The 23,552-nt window shown below is 41.0% G+C and overlaps 1 protein-coding gene across 3 annotated transcripts in view; it reads left to right on the forward strand.

Annotated features, from left to right (window-relative positions):
• The window catches only part of LOC132407173 (phospholipid scramblase 1-like), a 61,070-nt gene that overhangs the window by 16,501 nt on the left and 21,017 nt on the right, over window positions 1-23,552 (forward strand). For all 3 annotated transcript variants that reach the window (XM_059993468.1, XM_059993472.1, XM_059993478.1), the window contains exons 2-4: window positions 874-917; window positions 6,107-6,357; window positions 18,628-18,670. In XM_059993468.1, coding sequence (XP_059849451.1) covers window positions 905-917; window positions 6,107-6,357; window positions 18,628-18,670 — 307 coding nt within the window. In that variant the 5' untranslated portion in view covers window positions 874-904. The remainder of the gene's footprint in view (window positions 1-873; window positions 918-6,106; window positions 6,358-18,627; window positions 18,671-23,552) is intronic.

Raw genomic sequence — 23,552 nt, forward strand, 5'->3', positions numbered from 1 at the left:
GTGCCAATCACCTTTCCAGCTCTTAGCTTCATCCCACCCCTCCTGTCTTCTCCTATCATTTCAGATTTCCCCCTCCCTCTTCCAAATCTCTTACTATCTCTTCTTTCAGTTAGTCCTGACGAAGGGCCTCGGCCCGAAACGTCGACTGTACTTCTTCCTATAGATTCTGCCTGGCCTGCTGCGTTCCACCAGCATTTTGTGGGTGTTGCTTAAATTTCCGGCATCTGCAGATCTTTCTCGTGTTTGAGGAACTTGTATAAGTTAGTTTCTGGTGTCTTTGGAAACAGAATCAGCCTTCTGAGTGTGTCTCACAAAGAGTGAGGAAACATTGGTTTCCTCTCACAGGTATGGTGTTCAGTTATATTACATTTTCTTCAGTGTCCTGTGACTCATACTCAAGCCATGCTGTGGTTTCAGAGCAATATCTGTTTAATCCAAATGCATATATTTAATTTCACCAAAGTTTATGCTTTGTCAGCTGCTTTGTGTGTGGCACAATATGCAAGAACTTGTTGTCACAACCCTTCTTGGGTGCTTGTGAGTGAAAATTAGGAAATCTGGATTATTTCTATTCATATTCAAAGGATATTTGAGAGTATTTACACTGTGGTAAAGACACAAAATATGACAGATAAAGACTAATGAATCAAATTAGACTTGGCATTTAGTAGAATTCACAGGAGAAAATACAGGTGAAAGGTGTACGTGCTGAGAGCTGTGTGCTGGAGGCAATTTGGAATATTAATATTCAAACACTTACAGAGATGCTTGGGAAATTATACAAAGCATTTGCCTGAAGACTAATTCCCATTCAAAAAAAAAACTCTGAGAAGGAAGAACTAATAGCGATCCCATTTTGTTTCCTTTCTTTAGGTGATCAGATTTAAAGAAGGATCGTACAGTGATGGCCACAACGGGTAGGAAATATTTTACATTGTGAACTTGACTGAAAATCCAGTATGTTAAAAAAACAGAAATATTTAGTACAGAAAGCAGAAAATATTATAAGTACATAATGACATCTGGAGAATGAAAAGGCAGATTTAATCGGAATTAGTTTTATTATCAATATCTTATATGACGAAGTTTGTTATTTTGAAACAGTAATATATTGCAAAGGAAAAATTACAAAATTAAATAAATATGGTTAATTGGGCCATTGGTTAATCAGGCAGCCACTTGTTTGGGATAATACTTAAAAACAAAACTAATCAAAAAAATAGCAAGGATCCTTTGTCTATTTGGGACACTACACCAAATTAATTAGGACAGGAAACTATTGCCGAATAGCTTCTAGACTAGTGTCAGTTGTGTGCAGTTCTGTGGCCGTTAAGTACTACACAATGCTTAGAGTGAACGGTTTTTAAATAGCATCAGTCGTGTGTGTTTCTGTTTAAAATACACTGATTTTTGTTACTGATAGTTGGTGAGAAATAGCCATTAAGACAATTCCAAACCGCTTTGCTCACTGCAGTTTATAGCATTCAAGTTTGGAGATGCAAGAAACAGCTGGGAGTGAAAATGAAGCTATTTCACTACTTCAGCAAGTTAGGAACTGTGACAAATTTGAAGGTATTAACAATCATCTTGAATGTTACAATGAAAATTAAGATTTGGAGAATGCAACAGTTTCTAAATAGCATCAGTCACATACACTTGTGTGGCCATAACACACTATACTGTGTTCAGAGCAAACATTTTGTAGTATCAGTTGCATATGCTCATGTTATGTTACTTATTTGGGCTGACAGATGGCAAATTAAAAAGTAGCAATATTTGACACTACTTCATGCAAGAAGGCAATTAAGGTAGCCTATTATCTGCACAAGGTGTATATGCTGATTTTGTTCATTTACAGTCAATCAAAAGAACATGGCTACATATACTGGATTGATTCCTCCATCAATAACTATTATGAATGAATACAGTTTCATGCTGTAGTACTGTAGAAAAGTTGATGGTGTTATAATTTGTTCTGTATTTCATTTAAACACATAATTCGTTAGAGAAATGGCAGAATGTCTTTTTAAAAATTATTTTCATAAACTTCAGCTAATTGGGACTGCTGCATAATTGGGCCAAAATGTGTGGGTGTCAATGTGTCCCAATTAAGTGGAATCCACTGTAGTGCAAAAAAAAAGTTATTACAAGGCAGTGTTCATGAGTTCATGGACCATTCAGCCGGTGGAAAAGAAGCTTTTACCGAATCATTGATAGTAAGTATTCAGGCTCTTATACCTCTTCCTTGATGGTAGTAATGAGAAGAAGGCATATCCTAAATGGTGAGAAACCTTTGTGACAGATGCAGTTTTCTTAAGGAATATCTTACACTACTCTCTCTATACCCATGTGTGTATGGCTTGCTATAGCTCAAATACCTTCTATAAATTAGCTGATGATAACAAACATTGTTGGTAAAATTTCAGGTGGACATGAAAGGGCATACAGGAGTAAGATAATTTAGCTAGTGGAGTGGTGTCACAGCAACAACTTGGCATTCAATGTCAGTAAGACGAAAGAGCTGATTGTGGACTTCAGGAAGGATAAAATCAGAGAACATGAACTAATCCTCAAAGAGGGATCAGAAATGGAGAGAGTGAGCAACTTCAAGTTCCCAGGTATCAAGATCCCTAAGCTTCTAACCCAAACCTAACATATCAATGCAGCTATAAAGAAGGCAAGACAACAGCATATTTCATTATAAGTTTGAAGGGATTTGGTTTGTCAACAAAAAGACTCCAAAACTAATATAGATGTACTGTAAAGAACATTCTGACAAGCTGCTTCACTGTCTGGTATAGGGGTGGGGGGGGGGGGGTGAACTACATATATCTGTCAGGACATGCCCCCTGCTGACTGCTCCTGTGGCTCCTCCCACAGACCCCTGTATAAAGGCGATTGAGGCCTGAGCCCGGCCTCTCAGTCTCCAGGATGTAGCATGGTGGTCACTCACTGTTTGTTCCTTCTTCCAGTCAATAAAAGCTGATATCTCGCCTTTACGTCTCAGAGTGAGTTATTGATCGTGCATCGGAAGTGAATGCACAGGACTGAAAGAAGCTACAGAAAGTTGTAAAATCGGTCAGCTCCATCTTGGGTTCTACCCTCCATAGTATCCAAGATATCTTCAAGAAGCAGAGACTCAGAAAGGCAAGGTCCATTATTCTGGACCTCCATCACCCAGGACATGCCCTCTTCTCATTGTTGCCCATCAGGAAGGAGGTACAGAAGCCTGAAGGCACACACTCAGCGATTCAGGAACAGCTTCTTCCCTTTGCCATTCGTTTCCTAAAAGGACATTGAACCCATGAATACTATCTCACTTTTAAAAAATTTATTATTTCTGTTTCTGCACTATTTTAATCAATTCTATATATATATATATATATATATATACTTATTGCATTTTATTTACTATTTTTCTTTCTATATTATCATGTATTTCATTTTACTGCTACCGCTAAGTTAACAAATTTCACGACACGTGCGAGTGGTAATAAACCTGATTCTGATTCTTGAAGATGTCCTCAGAGGTGGGGAGGGTTGTGCTCATGATAGAGCCGGTTGAATCTACAACATTCCAATCCTGTGCATTGGAGCCTCTACACCAGGCTGTGATGCAACTCGTCAGAAAGTCCTCCACAGTACATCCTGGCTAATGTTTCATACTGGTGCTTCTTAAAAGATGACTTCATAGTCTGACACTGAGTGATGCATGGTAAAGTTAATCCTGGGCCATCCTGATAGACACTTCTCATTTCAGTTGAAATCAAAGGAACAGATTATTCTGTAATTCACATAACAATTACATTACTTAGCTTGGTCTGTGTTAGACTTACTTGAGGTCACCTACTCCCAAATGGAAAACTTAGATGAAATTGTACCTAATATCCAAAAATTTGACCCATTCCTGCAGTAACTAATTAGTATACCAGTTAAGCAAAATTTGTACCTGCATTGAGAGTAGGACAAGAAACCGTCCATTCAAAGTTAAAGGGCCCCGTGTTCCAGCCCTTACTTGATCTTTCCAAGTCGGTCCATCGTGAAGATGGATCCAGCCTAGCTCCCGGTATAGGAGGACAAGCTCCAAAACAATCCCACTACAAATTTTCTCTGCTCCACTCTCTTAGACTCCATCTCGAACATGCTTCAACCTTGTTCTGTCTCTGCCTCACACCCACATCTTCGGATTAGCCTCGTCTATACTCGCCTCTTCATTGTTTGTGATCGGTTACCACAATTTTCCACATAAAACGTATTATCAGTATAGTCGTATTTCTTGCCTTGAAAACCACCAGTAAGCTGTCACCCACCTTCACTGGTGCCATCTTAAACCAAAAATTTCAAACATTTTCCACAGATGACCAATGATACCAAACTCTATAGAAAATATGGTCTTACGCCAATCCTGAGCTTCCTTGATTACTTTACTATACACTTAAATAACACTTTGGCTAAAAAAATGTCTTGTTATCGATCTAAAATTGTCAATTAAAAGTTCTGACTTATGCCCACTGGTTCTGCCTCTATAATCCAGTTGTTCAATCTTTATTGCCCTCTATAAAATACATCCTAGCCATATACTGGGAAAAAAACTGATAAATAAACATTAATATTGCATCAATTATAATGTCCTGAACTAAAAATTAGTTGACTTACAGGAACAAAAAATACAAGATTGAATTGCATTGGAATAACTGTCTTAATACATGTAACCTCCCATGGATGTTACATTCAAATATGCGGAAACTTTCTTCCTACGTGAATACAGTACAGGATTACCATCAATGGCCTTACATGATTGATTAGATTCATCAGATCAAATGCTAGCAAAGCAATTGGAAACTTAAGTAATTAGTAAATGTAGTAAATTAATAAATCTGGAAGACAAAACTAATATCGGTACTGTTGACCATGATTGTTGCAAAATTCATTATGAATCATGGGCAGCATTTGGGAGGGTATTTTGGCCCCAGTGCATTCTACTTTTAGAGGCCTCTTTAGTTCAGAGGTAGTTGGAGTATTCAAAATCAGCAGCCTTTGTCAGCAAGATCCAAATTTACACAATAAGTATGTATGTAATTCTTATATATTGTGTACCTAATTTGACATAAATGCAGATGTGGCAGAAGAAGACCATTCTTTATTCAAGAAAGGCAAAAGTTTTACTCACAGGAGAGGGAAGAGAAATGAGCTAATAGTTCAAGTCCTGATTATAGAGCTTTCATTGTGTTAGCTTAGTTCTCACAGACTTAACAGCATACAGTAACTGGAAGGCAGTTAAAGATAAATAAAAAGTGTGTGGATTTTTAGATAATTAATAGGCAATATCAGTGTTACATAAAAATCTACAGCACATTCCAGGCCCTTTGGCCCACAATGTTGTGCTGACCATCTAATCTATTCTAAAAGCTGCCTTGTATTTCCCTACCACATAGCTCTCTATTTTTTTAAATTCCATATACCCATCTAAGAGTCTCTTAAAAGACCTTATTCTACCTGCCTCTACCACCGTCGCTGGCAGTGCATTCCAGATACCCTCCACTCTCAGTGAAAAGCTTAGCTCCAACATCCCCTCTGTACCTACCTCCAAGCACCTTAAAACTATGACCCCTTGTGTTAGCCATATCAGCCCTGGGAAAAAGCCTCTGGCTATCCACACAATCAATGCCTCTCATCATCTTATACACCTCCATCAGGTCATCTCTCATCCTCCATCTCTCCAAGGAGAAAAGGTCAAATTCAGTCAGTGTATTCTCATAAGGCATGCTCTCCAAACTAGGCAACAAAATAGTGTTAATTTTAACCAAATGTTCACAGTAATGCAAAATCATGAATGCACCTGAATCTCTAACAGCCTCATTAAGCTGGTCAGCTTAGAGTCAGATCACTAAAGGATTCAATGTTAAAGCTCAAAATCACATTAGAAATTTCATTTTTAGTTGTCATTTTGTTGGAGAATTCCTAAGATTGGAATTGTTTAGTATTCATTTTAGACAAGATAGCTGGTGGATTTTTATGCTGTTTTTGAATCCAGCCTGTAATTTATTATGTGTGATATGATTTGTAAAGATGTTGTTTGTTTTTTTTTTGGATATTGTGCTCTTAGGAAATGATTCTCAGCAAACAAATCCATCTGGGACCTATCAACCTGGAGCCTTACCACCTGAGGCAGGTCCATCAGGAGCTTGTCCCCCTGGGAGTTACCTCCCTGGAGCCTATCCACCTGGAGCCTGTCCACCTGGAATCTATTATGGCCCTCAGTTTCCTTATGAAGGCAAAGTAGAAAGTAATGCTCTGGTGATGCCAATGCCAGCTGGCATCCCAAATTGCCCACCAGGCCTGGAGTATCTCACACAGGTAAATTAATGAAAACAGACTGTAAGAGCTCTTGTAAGTGTCGGCCCTTTGAAGAGAGGGCAAGAAGAAATTATAATAAGGAACGGTGAAATAGCAGAGAAATTAAATTTACACCAGAGAGGTAAACCATGCTAGAGCAAGGGTGTAGGGTATTTAGTCTGATCCTAAATTAATATTTGTCATTAGTAATTGTCGGGTAAATACAGGAAGCTAGAGAGTTAAGGGAAGGTTAGGCTGATATTCTGGAGTACATCCTCATCAGGAGGCAAAAAATGCAAGAAGTACTGGAACAGATTAGGTTGAATAAATCCGCAAACAGGATTTATCCCCAGATGTCAAGTAGAGCAAGGGAAATTAATAGAGATTTTTGCATATTCATTAGGCACGTGTAAGGTACCAGAGAACTAGAAGATAGATAAAGTGTCCCTTTTCTCAAAGAGTTAGGGACAATCCTGGAAAAGTTACAGGCTGGTGAGATTTCAGTCAGTGGTTGGAAGAATGTTGGAGGAGATCCTGAGGGCCAGGATTTCTGTTTCTGCAGAAAGGCAGGAGCTAATTAGGAGTCAGTTCAGCGTCGTTCAGGGGAGATCATGTCTCACATTTCTGACTTAGATTTTTGAGCAGATGGTGGGGAGGCTGAGTCCAGAGCCCTCTGCAGCTTCTTTCTATATTGTGCACTAGACCTTCCTGTGGTGTGGTAGATGTTGCTTGAATGGACCTCAGTAAGGCTTTTGACAAGGTCTTTCAAAGAGGTCTGGTCCAGAATGTTGAATGTTGAGGCATGTCGGTGCACATTTGGGTATCTTAACCCCAGAAAGTATAGAAGATTACAGTCTCCAATGCAGGTAAGTCTGCATTATTTTTTGAAAAAGACCCAAGGCAGGCAAATGGGATAGTTTATGTGGGGTCCTTGGTCATCAGGGATGAGATGGTATGAAGGACCTGTTTCCATGCTATTTTAGTCTATAACTCTGTGGTGTTCTGTTTTGTTCTTTTAAGACTGTTGTGTTGAACATATGGCAAAACAATTATTTTGCGTAGATTAACTTTTGTGTATGCTCAAGAGACAGAAAAATAACCTTCACATTAATAGTTTTAAAGTTTATTTCCCATTAACTAAAAAAAAAGATCATTAAGCTTCTGTCCTGACTGCTGAGGTGCTGTGGCTGAGAGTTCCATTTTTAAGGTATAGCCTCACTACCACAATTAATAGAAGCTGCAGAATTTACTTTCATTTCTGTTGCTTTGAGCAAGCTACTACCTTGAGCAAGGAATTAACGCTGAAGCATTGGTCAAATTCCACTTGGAGAATTGTGAGCAGTTTTGGCTCCCTTATCTAAGAATGGATTTGTTGGCATTTGGAAAGAGTTAACATATGAGGCATGTTTGATGGCTGTGAGCCTGTACTCACTAGAGTTTGAAAGAATGAGATGGGATCTCCTTGAAAGGCCTAGATAGAGTGGATATGGAGAGAATGTTTCCTACAGTGAGGGAGTCTAGGATGGTAGGTCAAATATGATGGCAGAATATAGTATTAATGGTAAGACTCTTGACAGTGTGGAGGATCAGAGGGATCTTGGGGTCCAAGTCCATATGACACTCAAAGCAGCTGAGCAGGTTTACTCTGTGGTTAAGAAGGCGTACAGTGTATTGGCCTTCATTAATCGTGTAGTTGAATTTAGGAGCCGAGAGGTAATGTTGCAGCTATACAGTATAGGACCCTGGTCAGACCCCACTTGGAATACTGTGCTCAGTTCTGGTCGTCTCACTACAGGAAGGATGTGGAAGCCATAGAAAGGGTGCAGAGGAGATTTACAAGGATGTTGCCTGGATTGGGGAGAAGGTTGAGTGAACTCGGCCTTTTCTCCTTGGAGCGACGGAGAATAAGAAGTGACCTGATAAAGCTGTATAAGATGATGAGAGACATTAATCATGTGGATAGTCAGATGCTTTTTCCCAGGGCTGAAATGATTGCCACAAAGAAGACACTGGTTTAAGGTGCTGGGGAGCAGGTACAGAGGAGATGTCAGGGGTAAGCTTTTTACTCAGAGAGTGGTAAGTGCGTGGAATGGGCTGTCAGCAACAGCGGTGGAGGCGGATACGATAGGGTCTTTTAAGAGACTTTTGTATAGGTACATGGAGCTTAGAAAAATAGATGGCTATGGGTAAGCCTAGTAATTTCTAAGTTAGGGACATGTTCAGCATAACTTTGTGGGCCGAAGGGCCTGAATTGTGCTATAGGTTTTCTATGTTTCTATGTTTTTATGATCAGAGGGCACAGCCTCAGAATAGAAGGATATCCCTTTAGAACAGAGATGAGGAAAAATTTCTTTAGCCAGAGTGTAGTGAATCTGTGCAATTCTTTCCCTCAGATGGCTTTGGAGTTCAAGTCATTGGGTATATTTAACGCAGAGGTTGAAAGGTTCTTGATTTGTAAGGACATCAATGGTTACCGGGAGAAGGCAGGAGAATGGGATCGAGAAAGATAATAAATCAGCCATGATGGAAGGCAGTGAAAGCTCAATGGGACTAATGGCCTAATTCTGCTCCCATGTCTTCTGGACATGAGATTTCTCCTGTCTTATGTATATCTGTATCATTGATATTATTTTAATAATTGCCCCAGGGTATATTACAGAAGAGGAAATAAAAGGTTTCAAATCTCCCAGACCATGGATTCTATTGTATTCTGTCACACTGTTTTGTATAAACAAGCTCCTGTATTTAAATTTTTGAGCAATTTCACTACATGGCCACTGTACTGTGACACTTCTGGTAGGAACTCAGTGCAAATTTGAATCTATTTAAATTATTTCTGCTTTGAATCTGTTTTCATATCATTTTCACATTTCAGATACCTGGCTGCACAAAACATCATAGGTAATGGGTATCATACTCAGTCCTTTTGGGAATAAAGGAAAACGGTGACTCATAACAGATAATTTGTGCAGTAAACACCCACTGACTGTAACGGTGGCAGTGTTAACTCTGCTGCAGTTGATTATCCATATATTGCAAGTATTCATATTGATTATACAGGCAGGGCTGTTCATGTGTGAATGGCACCACAAGCGGTGATATTTTTTTTGTTGATTGGAAAACCATAGAATGCTCATGTAATTCCATGTGACAAAGTAGCTATAGAAACCCAGCAAAACTGGTCCAAACAGAATGAAGGCAAACGGGGATAGTGCAGATAAGTATTTTGTTCAGCATGAACGAAGTGGACCAAAAGATTTGATGTAACACACACAAAATGCTTGAGGAATTCAATTTCATTAGGTCTGATTCTCGGCCCAAAATGTCAACTGTTTAGTCCTTTCCAATAGATACTGCCTGACCTGCTCAGTTCCTCCAGCATTTTGTATCAAAGGGTGTATTTAGATCTGTACAGCACTATGAATCAGTGAACCTTTGCAGAGACCCATCTGTTAATCTCAGTGACAACCTCAGTCTTTAAACACATACATATGTAGCTGAGTGTCAGAACATTCAGATATTGCCCTAGTTTGGAGAGAGAGACACTGAAGCGAGTCAGCTTCACAAACTTTTGTGCGATCTTTGGAGGATTCTAAGGGAAAGGAAAACAACAAACACGTGGCCAATGGGGCTATTAAATAAAACTATCAAACTGAAGTTAAGTTCCAACACTGCAGATGAAAGCAGTATCTACTAATAAATGAATACCACTTATTTCCAGCGCCAGTCAAAACAATTGTCCTCTTTTTTCAGACCAGGACGAAGGTAGTCAGGAACTGTAACATTGCTGTGCTTTGCTTGAGTTTCGACAAGACTACTACAAAAAGAAGGGAATTAAATACTGCCATAATGAAACAGTAATTAACTGGAACATGCATATTCAGGAGCACCACAGAACCTGACTGCAGGGCTGCATAGACCCTGCAGCAGAGCGGAGTCCGTGGTAGTGACTACAGACTTCAAATGGGTATGATGGATTTCACTGTTTAAATCCAAGGTTCCTTTAGAAGTCAGGGACAAGGAAACTTGTTGTTTCACAATCCTTTTATTAAGAGTTGATAGAACAAATGGAAGTTGAAACAAACAAGTATAGAAGTCTACTACTTGAAGACGGGAAACTAAATAAAAGATGGTGTCTAGTTTTTCATCTTTCGACTATAAGCAATGACTGGTTAATTCAGATTTGGCCAATCACATGAGATTCAAAAGAACATTATCCTCTATGAACTCAAGGATAGAGCCTAAGCTTAACAAGACATCCATTCCAAGAAAAGGCTGTGAGACAACTCCTACCCAGAATTGCTTTTCTTGCAGGTGAGGACCAAGTTGCACCTCGACTAGCTCACTTTTGATTAAAGTAATTCTTTGTTGTGCACATTTACAGATATCAGTCAATGACATTTTCCACCTCTGGACAATAGATTTTGTTGCCCATGTCAGATTTGCTCCTGTATCCAGTTAGAATTCCTCACATATTTCCAATCCAGTATGCATCAATGACAACCTCTCCTTGGATGTGGAGATCAACAGGCACATTGCGAAGGCTGCAGCAACTTCAGTCTTGCCTGCCTCACCACACGAGTCTGGGAGAACTCCAAACTCTGTCAAGGCAAAGATCGCAGTGTATAACACTTGTGCCACCTGCACCCAGCTGTACAGCAGGGAGACCTGGACAACATATGCTAAGCAGGAGCAAAGTCTCAACACCTGCCATTTAAGGAACCTTTGTCGCATCGAGAAAAAGTGTATCCAATGCTGAGGGTTCTTTCTCATGCTGGCCTCCCTAGTGTGTATCCTATGCTCAGACAGCATAGGCTGCACTGGCTGGGCTATTGTGTACCACATGCAGGATGGCCACATCCCAAAAGACATCTTCTATGGTGAGCTGGCTTCAGACAAGAAAACCACTGGCCACCCACAAGTGCACTACAAGAGTGTCTGCAAGCAGGACCTGAAGGCAAAGGGCATCATTCAGTCCTGGGGAGGAACTTGCAGCTAACTGCGCCAGATGGAGAAGAACCTAAAACAACACCTTAAGTCAGGCTCAGAAAAATTCCCAGAATTGGCATAAGACAAGTGGGCCCATACAAAGGAACGCTGCATCTTCAAAAGAGCTGAGACCACTTATAGATGTGACCTTTGCAATGGAGACTTCCGCTGTCACATTGGTCTCATCAGCTACAAATAGTGCTGGACCAATAACGTAGATAGTTAGGGTGCAACATAGACCAACAGAAATGCTACATGTTTGCAAACAATTGGTTAATGCATAAGCCATCCAATTTTTGCCCTATCATTTCAAGCATGGCCTGCAAGGAAGGGTCTATTCCTTTGTTTGATAATGCTACCATAACTTCCACCATTGAATATTGAAACCATTTAATCAAATTTGGACTCCTGAACTTTGCAAAGCAGGGGATTCAAATTGCTGTTGAACTTATTTCTGTTGTTCATTTCATTTCTTCTGCCAACAATTTTTAACTCAATGCCCAATCTTACCACAGAAGTGATACCGTGAGCTTCAAACATGTTGCTGAGATTGCTGTGATCTAGTAGGTGACTCCGCTTTCTTTGGTCAGTTAGTTGGTGGTGGCTGTTGGATCATCAAATGTTTGACCCTTGTGTAGTGATTTTAGAAGGACCTCAATATCTTGCTCCACTTGGTGGACAACTCACACTCAATCTCTATAAGTAACGAGATTCTTATTCCAATTCAGGTTTGTCAGTTTCACCAGTTTACCAACTTCTGATTTCATGCCATCCGTAAAGGCTGATTTTGATGGCCCATATGTAGAATGCTCTATGTTATCTTCATTAATGTCCAGAACTCCTGGTAATTTAACCATGGACCAAGTGTTGAATCCTCTATGTTATTTTCATTCATGTCTAGACTTCTGAGTAACTTAACCACGCTGTCTTCCTCATTTTCAGAAACACTTTGCTTGCAGTCAGCCACTGTCCTCCAAGCTGTTCATGTTGGGGCCTGCTCTCCCAGCCATCTCCTAATAACATTCCAACCACCTCATTTATTTTGTTTATCATATCCCATGTCATCTTCACCTCTCTCACTTAACTGTCTAGTTTGCTGGGAAAGCTATATAGTTGCTGAAATTTGGCTGCCATCATATGGGTCCAGCTGGGTATATATTCTTAATGCTTTGAAGCTCAGCTAATGTCCTCAAACTATCTTTTTAGGAGGAAGTATCTTCTTGGACCACTGATCAATCCTGTTTGTGTCTGATGGTTGATGGTAGACCAATTGTTTCCTTTCATAGGTTCCATTTTTCTGTTGATGAGTCTTCACTTCCTTAGTCTTTATTGGAGCCAGCCTTTAAATAGTTGCCAACCCAACTTCTGTTCCAGCACTGTCATCCTCATTTGAGTCCCTAGAGGCTACTGTAGAGTCTGTGTCATGTCCATCCTGTAATTCCTCAGAGTTCAGATGGTGTTGTGTGCCAAAAGCCTGTTCAACATAAGTGGTGTTCTGACAGGCTTGAGAGGGTATGACTGCCCACTTGAGGTCCCAGCTGTGTCATCTGAAGCCAACCCAGTTCACTTTGAAGTCCTGCTCATTTCACATCAAGCCATTGTTGTCTCATCTGTTCAGTTAATACAGAAAGTTGCTCTTTAGAATTTTTACTGTCTGCATCACATTGTTTTTGTAGCTTATTGTGCATTTCTCTTTCTTTCCCTAGTCAAGTCATGTCAAGTCAAGTAACTTTTTATTGCCATTTTGACCATAACTGTTGGTACAGTACATAGTAGAAATGAGACAATATTTTTCAGAACCATGGTGTTACATGCCACATTACAAAAACTAGAGCTATTTTGCTTTTAAATTGCAATGCAGCCATCCTGAATCCTGATTTCCATCCAAAATTTGAAGCCACAATTCCAGAACATTTTTCTCAGATAACAGAGGAACAGAGGACGTTCTTAACCCTTTTGTTGCACACTATAAATTCTCCACTTTGTCTTTGAATTTAACAAATTTAAACTTCAAAATAACTTCTTGCCAACTACGCTTGTTGATGGATTTCAATGTCTAAGTTAGGCATGAGGAACACTTATTACTTCACTATCATTTTATTACGAGTTAGACCATAAGACATAGGAGCAGAATTAGGTCATTTAATCATGGCTGGTCCTTTTTTCCCCTCTCAGCCCTATTGCCTGGCCTTCTCCCTGTGATTTTTGATGCTGTATTCAATCAAGAACCTATCAAACTCTGCCTTAAATACACCCAATGACCTTGCCAACACAGCTGCCAGTGATAATAAATTCCACAAATTCACCACCCTCTGCTGAAAGAAAATTCTCCACACTCTGTTTCAAATAGATGTCCCTCTATTATGAGGCTGTGCCTCTTGTCCGAGGAACATCCTTTCCACTTCTACTTTGTCTAGGTTTTTTCAATATTCAATGAAATCTCCTCTCATCCTTCAAAATTCCACCGAACACAGACCCAGAGCCATCAAATGTTCCTCACATGAAAACCTTTTCATTCCTGGAATCATCCTTGTGAAATTCCTCTAAACCCTTTCCAATGTCAGCATATTTTTTATTAGATGAGGAGCCCAAAACTGTTCACAATACTCAAGGCAATGTCTCACCAGTGTCTTATAAATCCTCAGCATCACATCCCTACTCTTGTATTCTAGACCTCTTGAAATGAATGCCAACATTGCAGTTGCCTTCCTCACCACCGACTAACTTCAAGTTAACCTTTAGCATATTCTGCACAAGGATTCCCAAGTCCCTTTGCATCTCAGATTTTTGGATTTTCTCCCCATTTAGAAAATAGTCCACATTTATTTCTTCTACCAAAGTGCATGACCATGCATTTTCCAACATTGTACTCCATTTGCCACTTTCTTGCCTATTCTCCAAATCTGATTAAGTCCTTCTGCAGCCTACCTATTTCCTCAATACTACCTGCCCCTCCACCAACCTTCATATCATTCTGCGAACTTGGTAACAATGTCATCTATTCCATCATCTAAATCATTGATATACAGCATAAAAAGAAGCAGTCCCAACACTGACCACTCTGCAACACCACTAGTCACTGGCAGCGAACCGGGAAAGGATCCATTCATTCCAACTCGATGCTTCGTACAAATCAGCCAATGCTCTAACACCGCCAGTAACTTTCCTGTAATACCATGGGCTCTCAACTTGGTGAGAAGCCTCATATGTGTCACGTTGTCAAGAGCCTTCTGAAAGTCTAAATATACAGCATACACTGCATCCCCTTTATCTGTCCAACTTGTAATTTCCTCAAAGAATTCCAACAGGTTCATCAGTCAAGATTTTCTCTTAAGGAAACCATGCTGCCATTGTCCTATCTTATAATCTGTCACCAAGTATTTAATGACCTCATGTTTAACAATTGACTCCAACATCTTCTCACCCACTGCGATCAGGCTAACTGGTCTATAATTTCCTCTCTGCTGCCATCTTCCTTTTTAAAGAGGGGAGTGACATTTGCAATTTTCCAGTCCACTGGCACCATGCTAGTCCAATGACTTTTCAAAGATCAATGCCTCCACTGTCTCTACCACTACCTCTTTCAGAACGCTAGTGTGCAGTTCATCTGGCCCAGGTGACTTATGTACACTTAGGTCTTTCAGCTTTTTGAGCACTTTCTCCCTTGTAATAGTAACTGCACTCACTTCTCTTCCCTCACACCCTTCAACATCTGGCACACTGCTGGTGTTTTCCACAGTGGACAGTGATGCAAAATACACATTTATGCCTTCTGCTATCTCCTTGTCCTCATTATTATTTCTCCAGCCTCATTTTCTAACAGTTCTAAATCCACTCTTGTCTCTCTTTTATTTTTTACATACTTATAAAAATTTTTACTATCCACTTTGATATTATTTGCTAGTTCACTTTCATATTTCATATTTTCCCTCTTTGTTGCTCTCTGCAGGTTTTTAAAAGCTTTCCAATTCTCTGTCTTCCTGACAATTTCTGCTTTGTTGTATGCTTGCTCTTTTGTTTTTACATTAGCTTTGACTTCCCGTGTCAGCGAAGGTTGTACTATTTTGCCATTTGCATATTTCTTCATTTTTAAAAATCATTTATCCTGCACCTTCCTCATTTTCCCCAGAAACTGATGCCATTGCTGATCTGCTGTCATTCCTGCTAGAATCTTGTCCAATTTACTTTGGTCATCTCCCCTCTCATACCATTGTGATTTCCTTCACTCCACTGAAATACTGCTACGTCAGACTTGCTCCCTATCAAAATTCTAGTTGAATTAAATCATATTGTAATCACTGTCTCCTAAAGGTTCTTTTACCTTAAGCTCCCTAATCACCTCTGGTTCATTACATAACACCCAATCCGGTATAACTGATCCCATGACAGGGTCAATGCCAATCTGCTCTAAAAAGCCATCTTGCAGGTATTCAACAAACTCACTCTCTTGAGATCTATTACCAACCTGATTTTTCCAACCGGCCTGCATGTTGAAATCTCCGATGACTATCATAACATTGCCCTTTTGACACATCTTTTCTACTTTTTGTTGTAATCTGTAGTCCACCTCCCAGCCTCTGTTGGGAGGCCTGTATATAACTGCCATCAGGGTTCTTTTACCTTTGCATTTTCTCAACTCAACTCACAAGGATTCAACATCTTCCAATTCTATGTTATATCTTTCTACTGATGTTATGTTATTCTCTACCAGCAGGGGCATGCCACCCCCACTGCCTACCTTCCTATCCCTCCAATACAATGTGTAACTGTGAACATTCAGCTCCCTACTACAACCATCCTTCAGCCATGATTCAGTGATGGCCATAACGTCATACCTGACTATCTGTAAAAGTGCAACAAGATCATTCACCTTATTTCTTATATTCCGTGCATTGAGATATAGCACTTTGAGTACTGCATTTACTTCCCTTTTTGATTCTGCATCACTAATATGCTGATTCTCACCCTGCTGGTTGCAATTTTGTCCTATCATCTGCCTGCCCTTCCTGACAGTCTGACTGCATGCTATCTTTGCTTTATTACCATCTGTCCTATCCCGAGTCCCTTCACTCCAGTTCCAAACCCCCTGCCAAATTATTTTAAACCCTCCCCAACCTTAACAAACCTGCCCGCAAGAATATTGTCTCCCCTTGGGTTCAGGTGCAACCCATCACTTTTGTACAGGTCATACCTCCCCCTGAAGAGACCCAGTGATCCAAGAACCTGAAACTCTGCCCCTGCACCAGCTTCTCAACCGCATATTAATCTGCCAATTCATCCTGTTTCTACCCTCACTGGTGTATGGCACAGACAGCAGTCCAGAAATTACTACCCTGGAGGACCTGCTTTTCAGCTTTCTGCTAGCTCTCTAAATTCTCTTTTCAGGACCTCTTTGCTTTTCCTTCCTATGACATTGGTACCAATGCTCTCACCCCCACCACCACTCCAAAATTCTGCGATAGGATCTGAGACACCCCTGACCCTGGCACCTGGGAGGCAACATACAATTCAAGTGTCCCATTCACGTCCACAGAATCTCCTGTCTGTTCCCCTGACTATTGGGTCCCCTATCGCTATCACTTCCCACTTCTCCCCCTTTCCCTTCTGCACCAAGTGCCAATAACCTGGTCTCCATGGCTTTTCCCTAGGAGGTCATCCCCCACAACAGTATTCAAAGCGCTATACTTATTATTGAGGGGAATGGCCACAGGGTGCTCTGCACTGACTGCCTATTGACATTTCCATTTCTCCTGACAGTCACCCAGCTACTCGCCTCCTGCAACTTCGGGGTGACTACTTCCCTGTTACTCTGGTCGATGATCTCCTCACTCTCCTGTACAAGCCAAAGGTCATCCAGTTGCTGCTCCAGATCCCTAACAGGGTCTTCAGGGAGCTTCAGCTGGATACCTTCATGCAGATATAGTTCCCTGAGAGACTCTGGGCCTCCCAAGATTCAACATCCGGTATGAAGAACACACAGTGGCCATTTACTACACTAGTTATAGTAAGAGAAAAGAAGGAACTTGAACAGGAACTCACCTGGAACCAATGCCTCTTCTAAGCTGAAGCCTCCTTTGAACCAAAGCCCGACACTCCTACTCACACCAGTGAACCTACTCCCAACAATGGCCGCCCCCTGGTCTCCTCTGTACTTTTAAACAAACATCATCGGTCTGTGAGAAACCTCGTGACTGTGGCCTGCTCCTGCCACTGATTGGGCTGCTGTTGATAGAACAAAGGGAAGTTGATACGACCTGGGACAAATGTCTACTACTAGAAGAAAATCGAAAGAAAATATGGAGCCTAGCACAAAACAGCTACTTTTATACCCAAACGATAAGAAAATTTCCTGGATAAGTGATGGAACAGACTAACCAGTGACTCCTCAAGTACAATGCAGCAGCAAGTTCAAAAGCCTAAAAGCCAGGGGGAAGAAACTGTTTCCCATCCTGACCGTTCTTGTTTTTATGCATCAGAGTCTCCTACCTGGTGGTAGAAAGTCAAAGTGGATATAGTGGGATCCTTAATAATTCTAAGGGTCCTGCGTACACAGCGCTTCTGATAAATATCCCCAGTGGACGCTAGGGAGACCCCTCTGATTCCTATAAGGAATTGGTCAAATGGCACCTGGAGTATAGTGAGCAGATTTAAGCCCTTTTTCTAAGAAAGGATATGCTAGCACTGGAGAGGGGCCAGAGGAGTTTCATAAGAATGATCCTGGGAATAAAAGGGTTAACATATTAAGAGTGTTTGGTGGTGCTGGGTCCGGACTCAATGGAGTTTAGAAGAATAGTGGAGAATCTCATTGAAGCCTATCGAATATTGATAGGCCTTGATACAGTGGCCTAGAGAGGATGTTTCCCATAGTGGGGGAGCCTAGAATCAGATTGCACAGCCTCAGAATAAAAAGGAGATGAGGAGGAATTTCTTTAGCCAATGGGTGGTGAATCTGTGGAATTCATTGCCACAAGCTGCCCAGGATGCCAAGTCATTGTGATTATTTAAAACAGAGGTTGATAGGTTCTTGATATGTAAGGGCTTCAAAGTCTGTGGGTAGAAGGCAGGAGAATGAGGTTAATAGGGACAATCAATCAGCCATGGTGTAGTGGAGAAGACTCAATGGGTGAAAAGGCTTACACCTGCGCCTTTGTCTTATGCTTGATTCCTTAAATTTATCAATTCAGTTTGTACTGTCAAAATAAAATGATGAGAATGCCTTGTCATTAATCTGTTCTCTGCAGTGCAATTCTTTTGTAATTCATTTGATTTACAGGGATAATTAATGTTATGTTTCTGTCACAGATCGATCAACTTCTAGTTCATCAGCAGATGGAATTGCTGGAAGGTACGTTGTTATCGGGAGAAAGCAGGGAGTGAAACCAATCTTGCTCAATTGTAATAAACAAAATCTAGCAAATCAATGGACTGTTCTACATGATGTAAGGTTTACTATAAGTTCACCCCAGTTTCAATGTTGCCTGATCACAGATTGTGCTTTGTTTCCCTTCTGTTAGAATAACAAGTTCTCTTTATAGAGGATCCTTCATAGTAATCAATAATTCTTAATGGCTGTCTCTCTACTTAGGATGATTAATCATAGAATTATACAATTGCTTTTGGACAGAAGGATGTCACTTTGCTCACCGAGTTTTCCTCGGAGCTTGTGGATATCCATAATCAGTCCGGAATATACTGAAAGTTAAATGAATGAAGTGTTCTTTTGAACAAAAGAAGTGAGTGAGTGAAACAGAGATACAGAGACTGAGACAAAGACAGAGGCAAAGTGTGGACAACTTCACTCACCTCAACACTGAACTGATCACCGAACAAATCCTATAGACTCACCTTTACCGACTACTCGGGACAGTTAAACTAGTTTGGCAGGGGACTGGAACCACAGCACCCTGGGCCCTTCTGATTGTAAGAGGTTTAGAAGGGGCAGAAATTGTTAGGTGCGTGCAGCTGGGTTTCTTAAATCAATATGTAGATAGTCCAACAAGAGGGGGTGTACTAGACCTTGTGTTGGGTAATGAGCTTAGCCAGGTGACTGTAAGTAGAAAATGGAAAAGAATGTAAAGCTGAAATCAAACGCAGAGGGTTGTGGTTAAAGGGAAGTGGTTAGCACAATGCTTCACAGAGCAGACATCTCGGGTTCAATTCCCACCACTGCCTGTGAGGAGTTTATAAACTCTCCTCGTGCCTGCACGGGCTTCTTCGATGTGTTCTGGTTTCCTTCCACCATCCAAAGTCCTACTGGGTGGTAGGTTAACTGGCCATTGTAAATTGTCCCGTAATTAGGCGATGATTAAATTGCTGGATGGCGTGGCTCAAAGTGCCAGGGGGGCCAATTCCGCGCGGTATTTCAATAAAATAAATACAATAGAAATAGCGGATGGAGCTTAACCAAGCCAACTATGAAGTTTTGCACCTTGGTAGGTCAAATGTAAAAAGACAATACACAGTTAAGGGCAAGGTCCTGAAAAGTGATGATGGGCTAAGCGATCTTGGGGTCCAAGCTCATAGCTCCTTGAAACTAGCTACACAGGTTGATACGGTGGTTAAGAAAGCATATTAGTTGAGGCAATGAGTTCAAAATTCAAGAAGTTATGCAGCTTTATAAACTCTAATTAGGTTACATCTGGATAATAGGATACAGTTTTGGTCATCCCATCGTGGGAAAGATGTCAAGGCTCTGAAGAGGTTTAGCACGATATTGCCTGGACTAGAGAGCATATGTGCTATATTGTGAGGCTAGAAAAATATGGATTGTTTTCTCTGGAGGTTAAGGGCAGATCTGAGAGAGGTTTAAAAGGTCATTAGAGGCATAGATAAAGTAGACAAACAATATCTTTTCCAATGGTTGAAGTGTGTAATTCCAGAGGACATGCTTTTAAGGTGAGAGAGGATAATTTCAAAGGAGATGTGAGGGGCAGGTTTTTTAATAGATAATGGTGGATGCCTGGGGTGGTGGTGGAGGCAGAAACATTAGAGACTCTTCAGGGATGCTTTGAAAGCACATGAATGTGAGGAAGATGGAAGGATGTGGATATTGAGTAGGCAGAAGAGATCATTTAGTTTGCCATCTGATTACTAATTTAATTAGTACCACACAACATTGTGGTCCAAAGTGCCTGTTCTTTGTCTTGTGGTCTGTGACTCTATAACTGATGATGTCTGTATTATTTATTTATTATTTTTTGTATTTATTTATGTAGCTTATCTTATTGTGCACATTGGCTGCTTGTCAGTCTTCGTGTGTAGTTTTTCATTGATTCTATTTTATTTCTTTGTCTTCTCCGTGGATTGTCACCTTGTCATTTTGGAGAAGCTGGTGTGGTCCTGAGATCCCAAGAGCAATGCAGTCTGGAGCTATGCTCCTGGTAGGGTCGCCCATGGTGGTAAGGTTGGGGGTGAGGTCCCGGACAAATAACAATCCAACCAAGACCTCAACGATGGAACAGGTGGACGAAGTTATTCGAACTCAACAGCTGTGAAGGTGGATGAAGGCTGCAACAAATCCATCAGCTCCAATCATCGTGGTTTCCATACCATTGGAATCAGTTTGTTGATTTGTGAAGTATCATGTGCTTCTTGGAGTGCAACAACAAGTACACATTAAACAAATACATGCACAGGCGTCTACGCTCTGTGGGTCAACAGAACGAAAACCATCATCCTCAACCTTGAGGGATAGCCACGACGATGATTTCTTTGTTCTACTGTGAATACCTGCAGGAAAATTAATCTCAGGGTAGTGATATTTGGTGACATTGACGTGCTTTGATAATAAAATTACTTTGAACGTTAACTGTGTTCCAACAACCAAACAGGAAAACTAGTCAGCTTGTTCAATATTAATAGTGTACACATATGTGTGCAATTCTTAAAGAAATACAATAGAATAAGTTATATGCTCTATTCTTACAGTAGAGCAATCTCATTACCCCACTCTTTCCATGCACCCTGAAGTATTTTTGCCTTCAAATTCCAGTTCCCCTTTGAAAACCTTAATCAATTCTGTTTCCAACTGTTCTACAGACGGCAAATTCTGGTGTATAACTAATCTCTGCATAAAAGAGTACTTTCTTCATCTTGTCCTTTTTCAGCCCTTGACATTGTCCTTCATGGTCTGAATCTTTTTCCCAGTGTAGAGCTGTCAAGTGAGATGTTTAAGGGGAAATGTTTAATGAAATGTTCAAGTGAAACTTGACGAGGAGCATCTTCACTTAGAGGGTGGTGAGAGCATGGGACGAGCTGCCAGGGGAAGTGGTGGATATGGGTTCGGTTTCAACATTGAAGAGAAATTGGGACACGTACATGGATGGAAGGGATATATGGACGTTTTGGAGGTCGATGGCATTAGGCAGATTAATCATTCGGCACAGACTAAGTGGGCCAAAGTGCTGTGGTGTTCTGTGATTCTGACTCTACAAGAGGACAGACATTTCAGGTATCATCATCATCATTATGTGCCATGTTGTATGACAGGTGCAAACATGGTCTTCCATCTGTCTTTAATCTGCCTGTGGGGAACACCCCCATCACACTCTCATTCTTACTCTTTACCCTATCCATCACCATGATCGTTCTTGGCAAATTTTTCTACAGAAGTGGCTTGCCATTGCTTTCTTCAGGGGCAGTGTCTTTTCGAGACTGGTGACCCCAGCCATTGTCAATATTCTTCAAAGATTGTCTGCCTGATGTCAGTGATGGCATAACCAGAATTTGTGATATGTGCCGGCTGTTCATATGACCATTCACCACCTGCTCCCGTGACTACACATGACGCTGATCAGGGGGCTAAGCAAGTGCTACATCCTGCCCAAGAGTGACTTGCAGACTAGAGGAGGGAAGGAGTACCTTTTACCTCCTTTTGTAGAGGTGCACCTCCATCTGCCACCCACAAAAGACAGGTTTAAAGATGTGGTTATTTACACAGAGAATGGCAGGTGCCAGGAATGTGCTGCCTGGAAGACTGATAGGCTGTCACATCGGTAACTGAATATTAGACCATAAGATATAGGAGAGGAATTAGTCCATTCAGCCCATCGAGTAAGCTCTGCCATTCTATCATGGCTGATCCCAAATCCCACTCAACTCCATACACCTACCTTCTTGGAATATCCTTTGATGCCCTGACCCATCAGGGAACGATCAACTCCTGCCTTAAATAGACTTGGCCTCCACCGCAGTCTATGGCAGAGCATTCCACAGATTCACTACTCTCTAGCTAAAACAATTCCTCCTTACCTCTATTCTAAAAGGTCACCCCTCAATTTTGAGGCAGTGCCCTCTAGTTCTGGATACCCCCATCATAGGAAACATCATCTCCATATCCACCTTATCTAGTCCTTTCAACATTTGGTAGGTTTCAATGAGATCCCCATGATTTCTCCATCCCTGAATTCTTCTATTCAGGGATGGAGGGATGTAGATAATGTGCAGGCTGAAGAAATTTTGGTACTGTGCTTGTCACAGATATTGTGGGCCAGTGGATCTATTCCTGTGATATGCTGTCTGTTTGGACCTTTGTGCCATATCTTTGAATCTATCCCCCCCTCCTGGTCTTTGAAACATATTAAGTCAAATTACAAGATAATTACCAATTCTACACTCCGGTCTATCAATTCCAAATCCTTAGACTAATCACAACACTTCTACGACAAATTCTCAGAATTGAAGTACAGTAACTACTCGCTGCTCATGGCTACTTGTTTACCGCTTGTTCACAGTACTAGTTCTGAGAGGTTGCATTAATTACCCTTGCAAATTACTTTGCACGGTTTAGCACTTCCATCCCTGCTTTGTTAGCTGTTTTGCTCTGATTGTTCTGACCTGCAAGAAAGCCTGCAGAATTGTATTTTTGGACGTCTGATTATGATTACAACTTCCCATGACAACAGCCTGTCAGCCACAGGCATGGAAGTGCACAGAAGAGACACTTAGCAGAGAGATGGAGCTTGCTGTGATCCTCACTTAAGCCAAGAATAAGCTCACCCGATAAGTCAGAACACTCTGAAGTTGAGGAGCCTCTGGAGTGTAGGATCGGATGGAATGGACACAGGCAGTCCATTGACAACAGAGTCAGGGGTCAAATGTCACTATTTGTCGTCAAGGTTATTCATCTCCCTGACTTGCTTGTCTCTAGATCCATTGGGACTTCTGCCCGGTGGCATTAGATGGATAACTAAACTGGGCTGGCAGTTGTAGGCAGCTATATCTGCACT

This window comes from Hypanus sabinus, chromosome 2 (assembly GCF_030144855.1).
Source record: "Hypanus sabinus isolate sHypSab1 chromosome 2, sHypSab1.hap1, whole genome shotgun sequence".
NCBI lineage: Eukaryota > Metazoa > Chordata > Chondrichthyes > Myliobatiformes > Dasyatidae > Hypanus > Hypanus sabinus.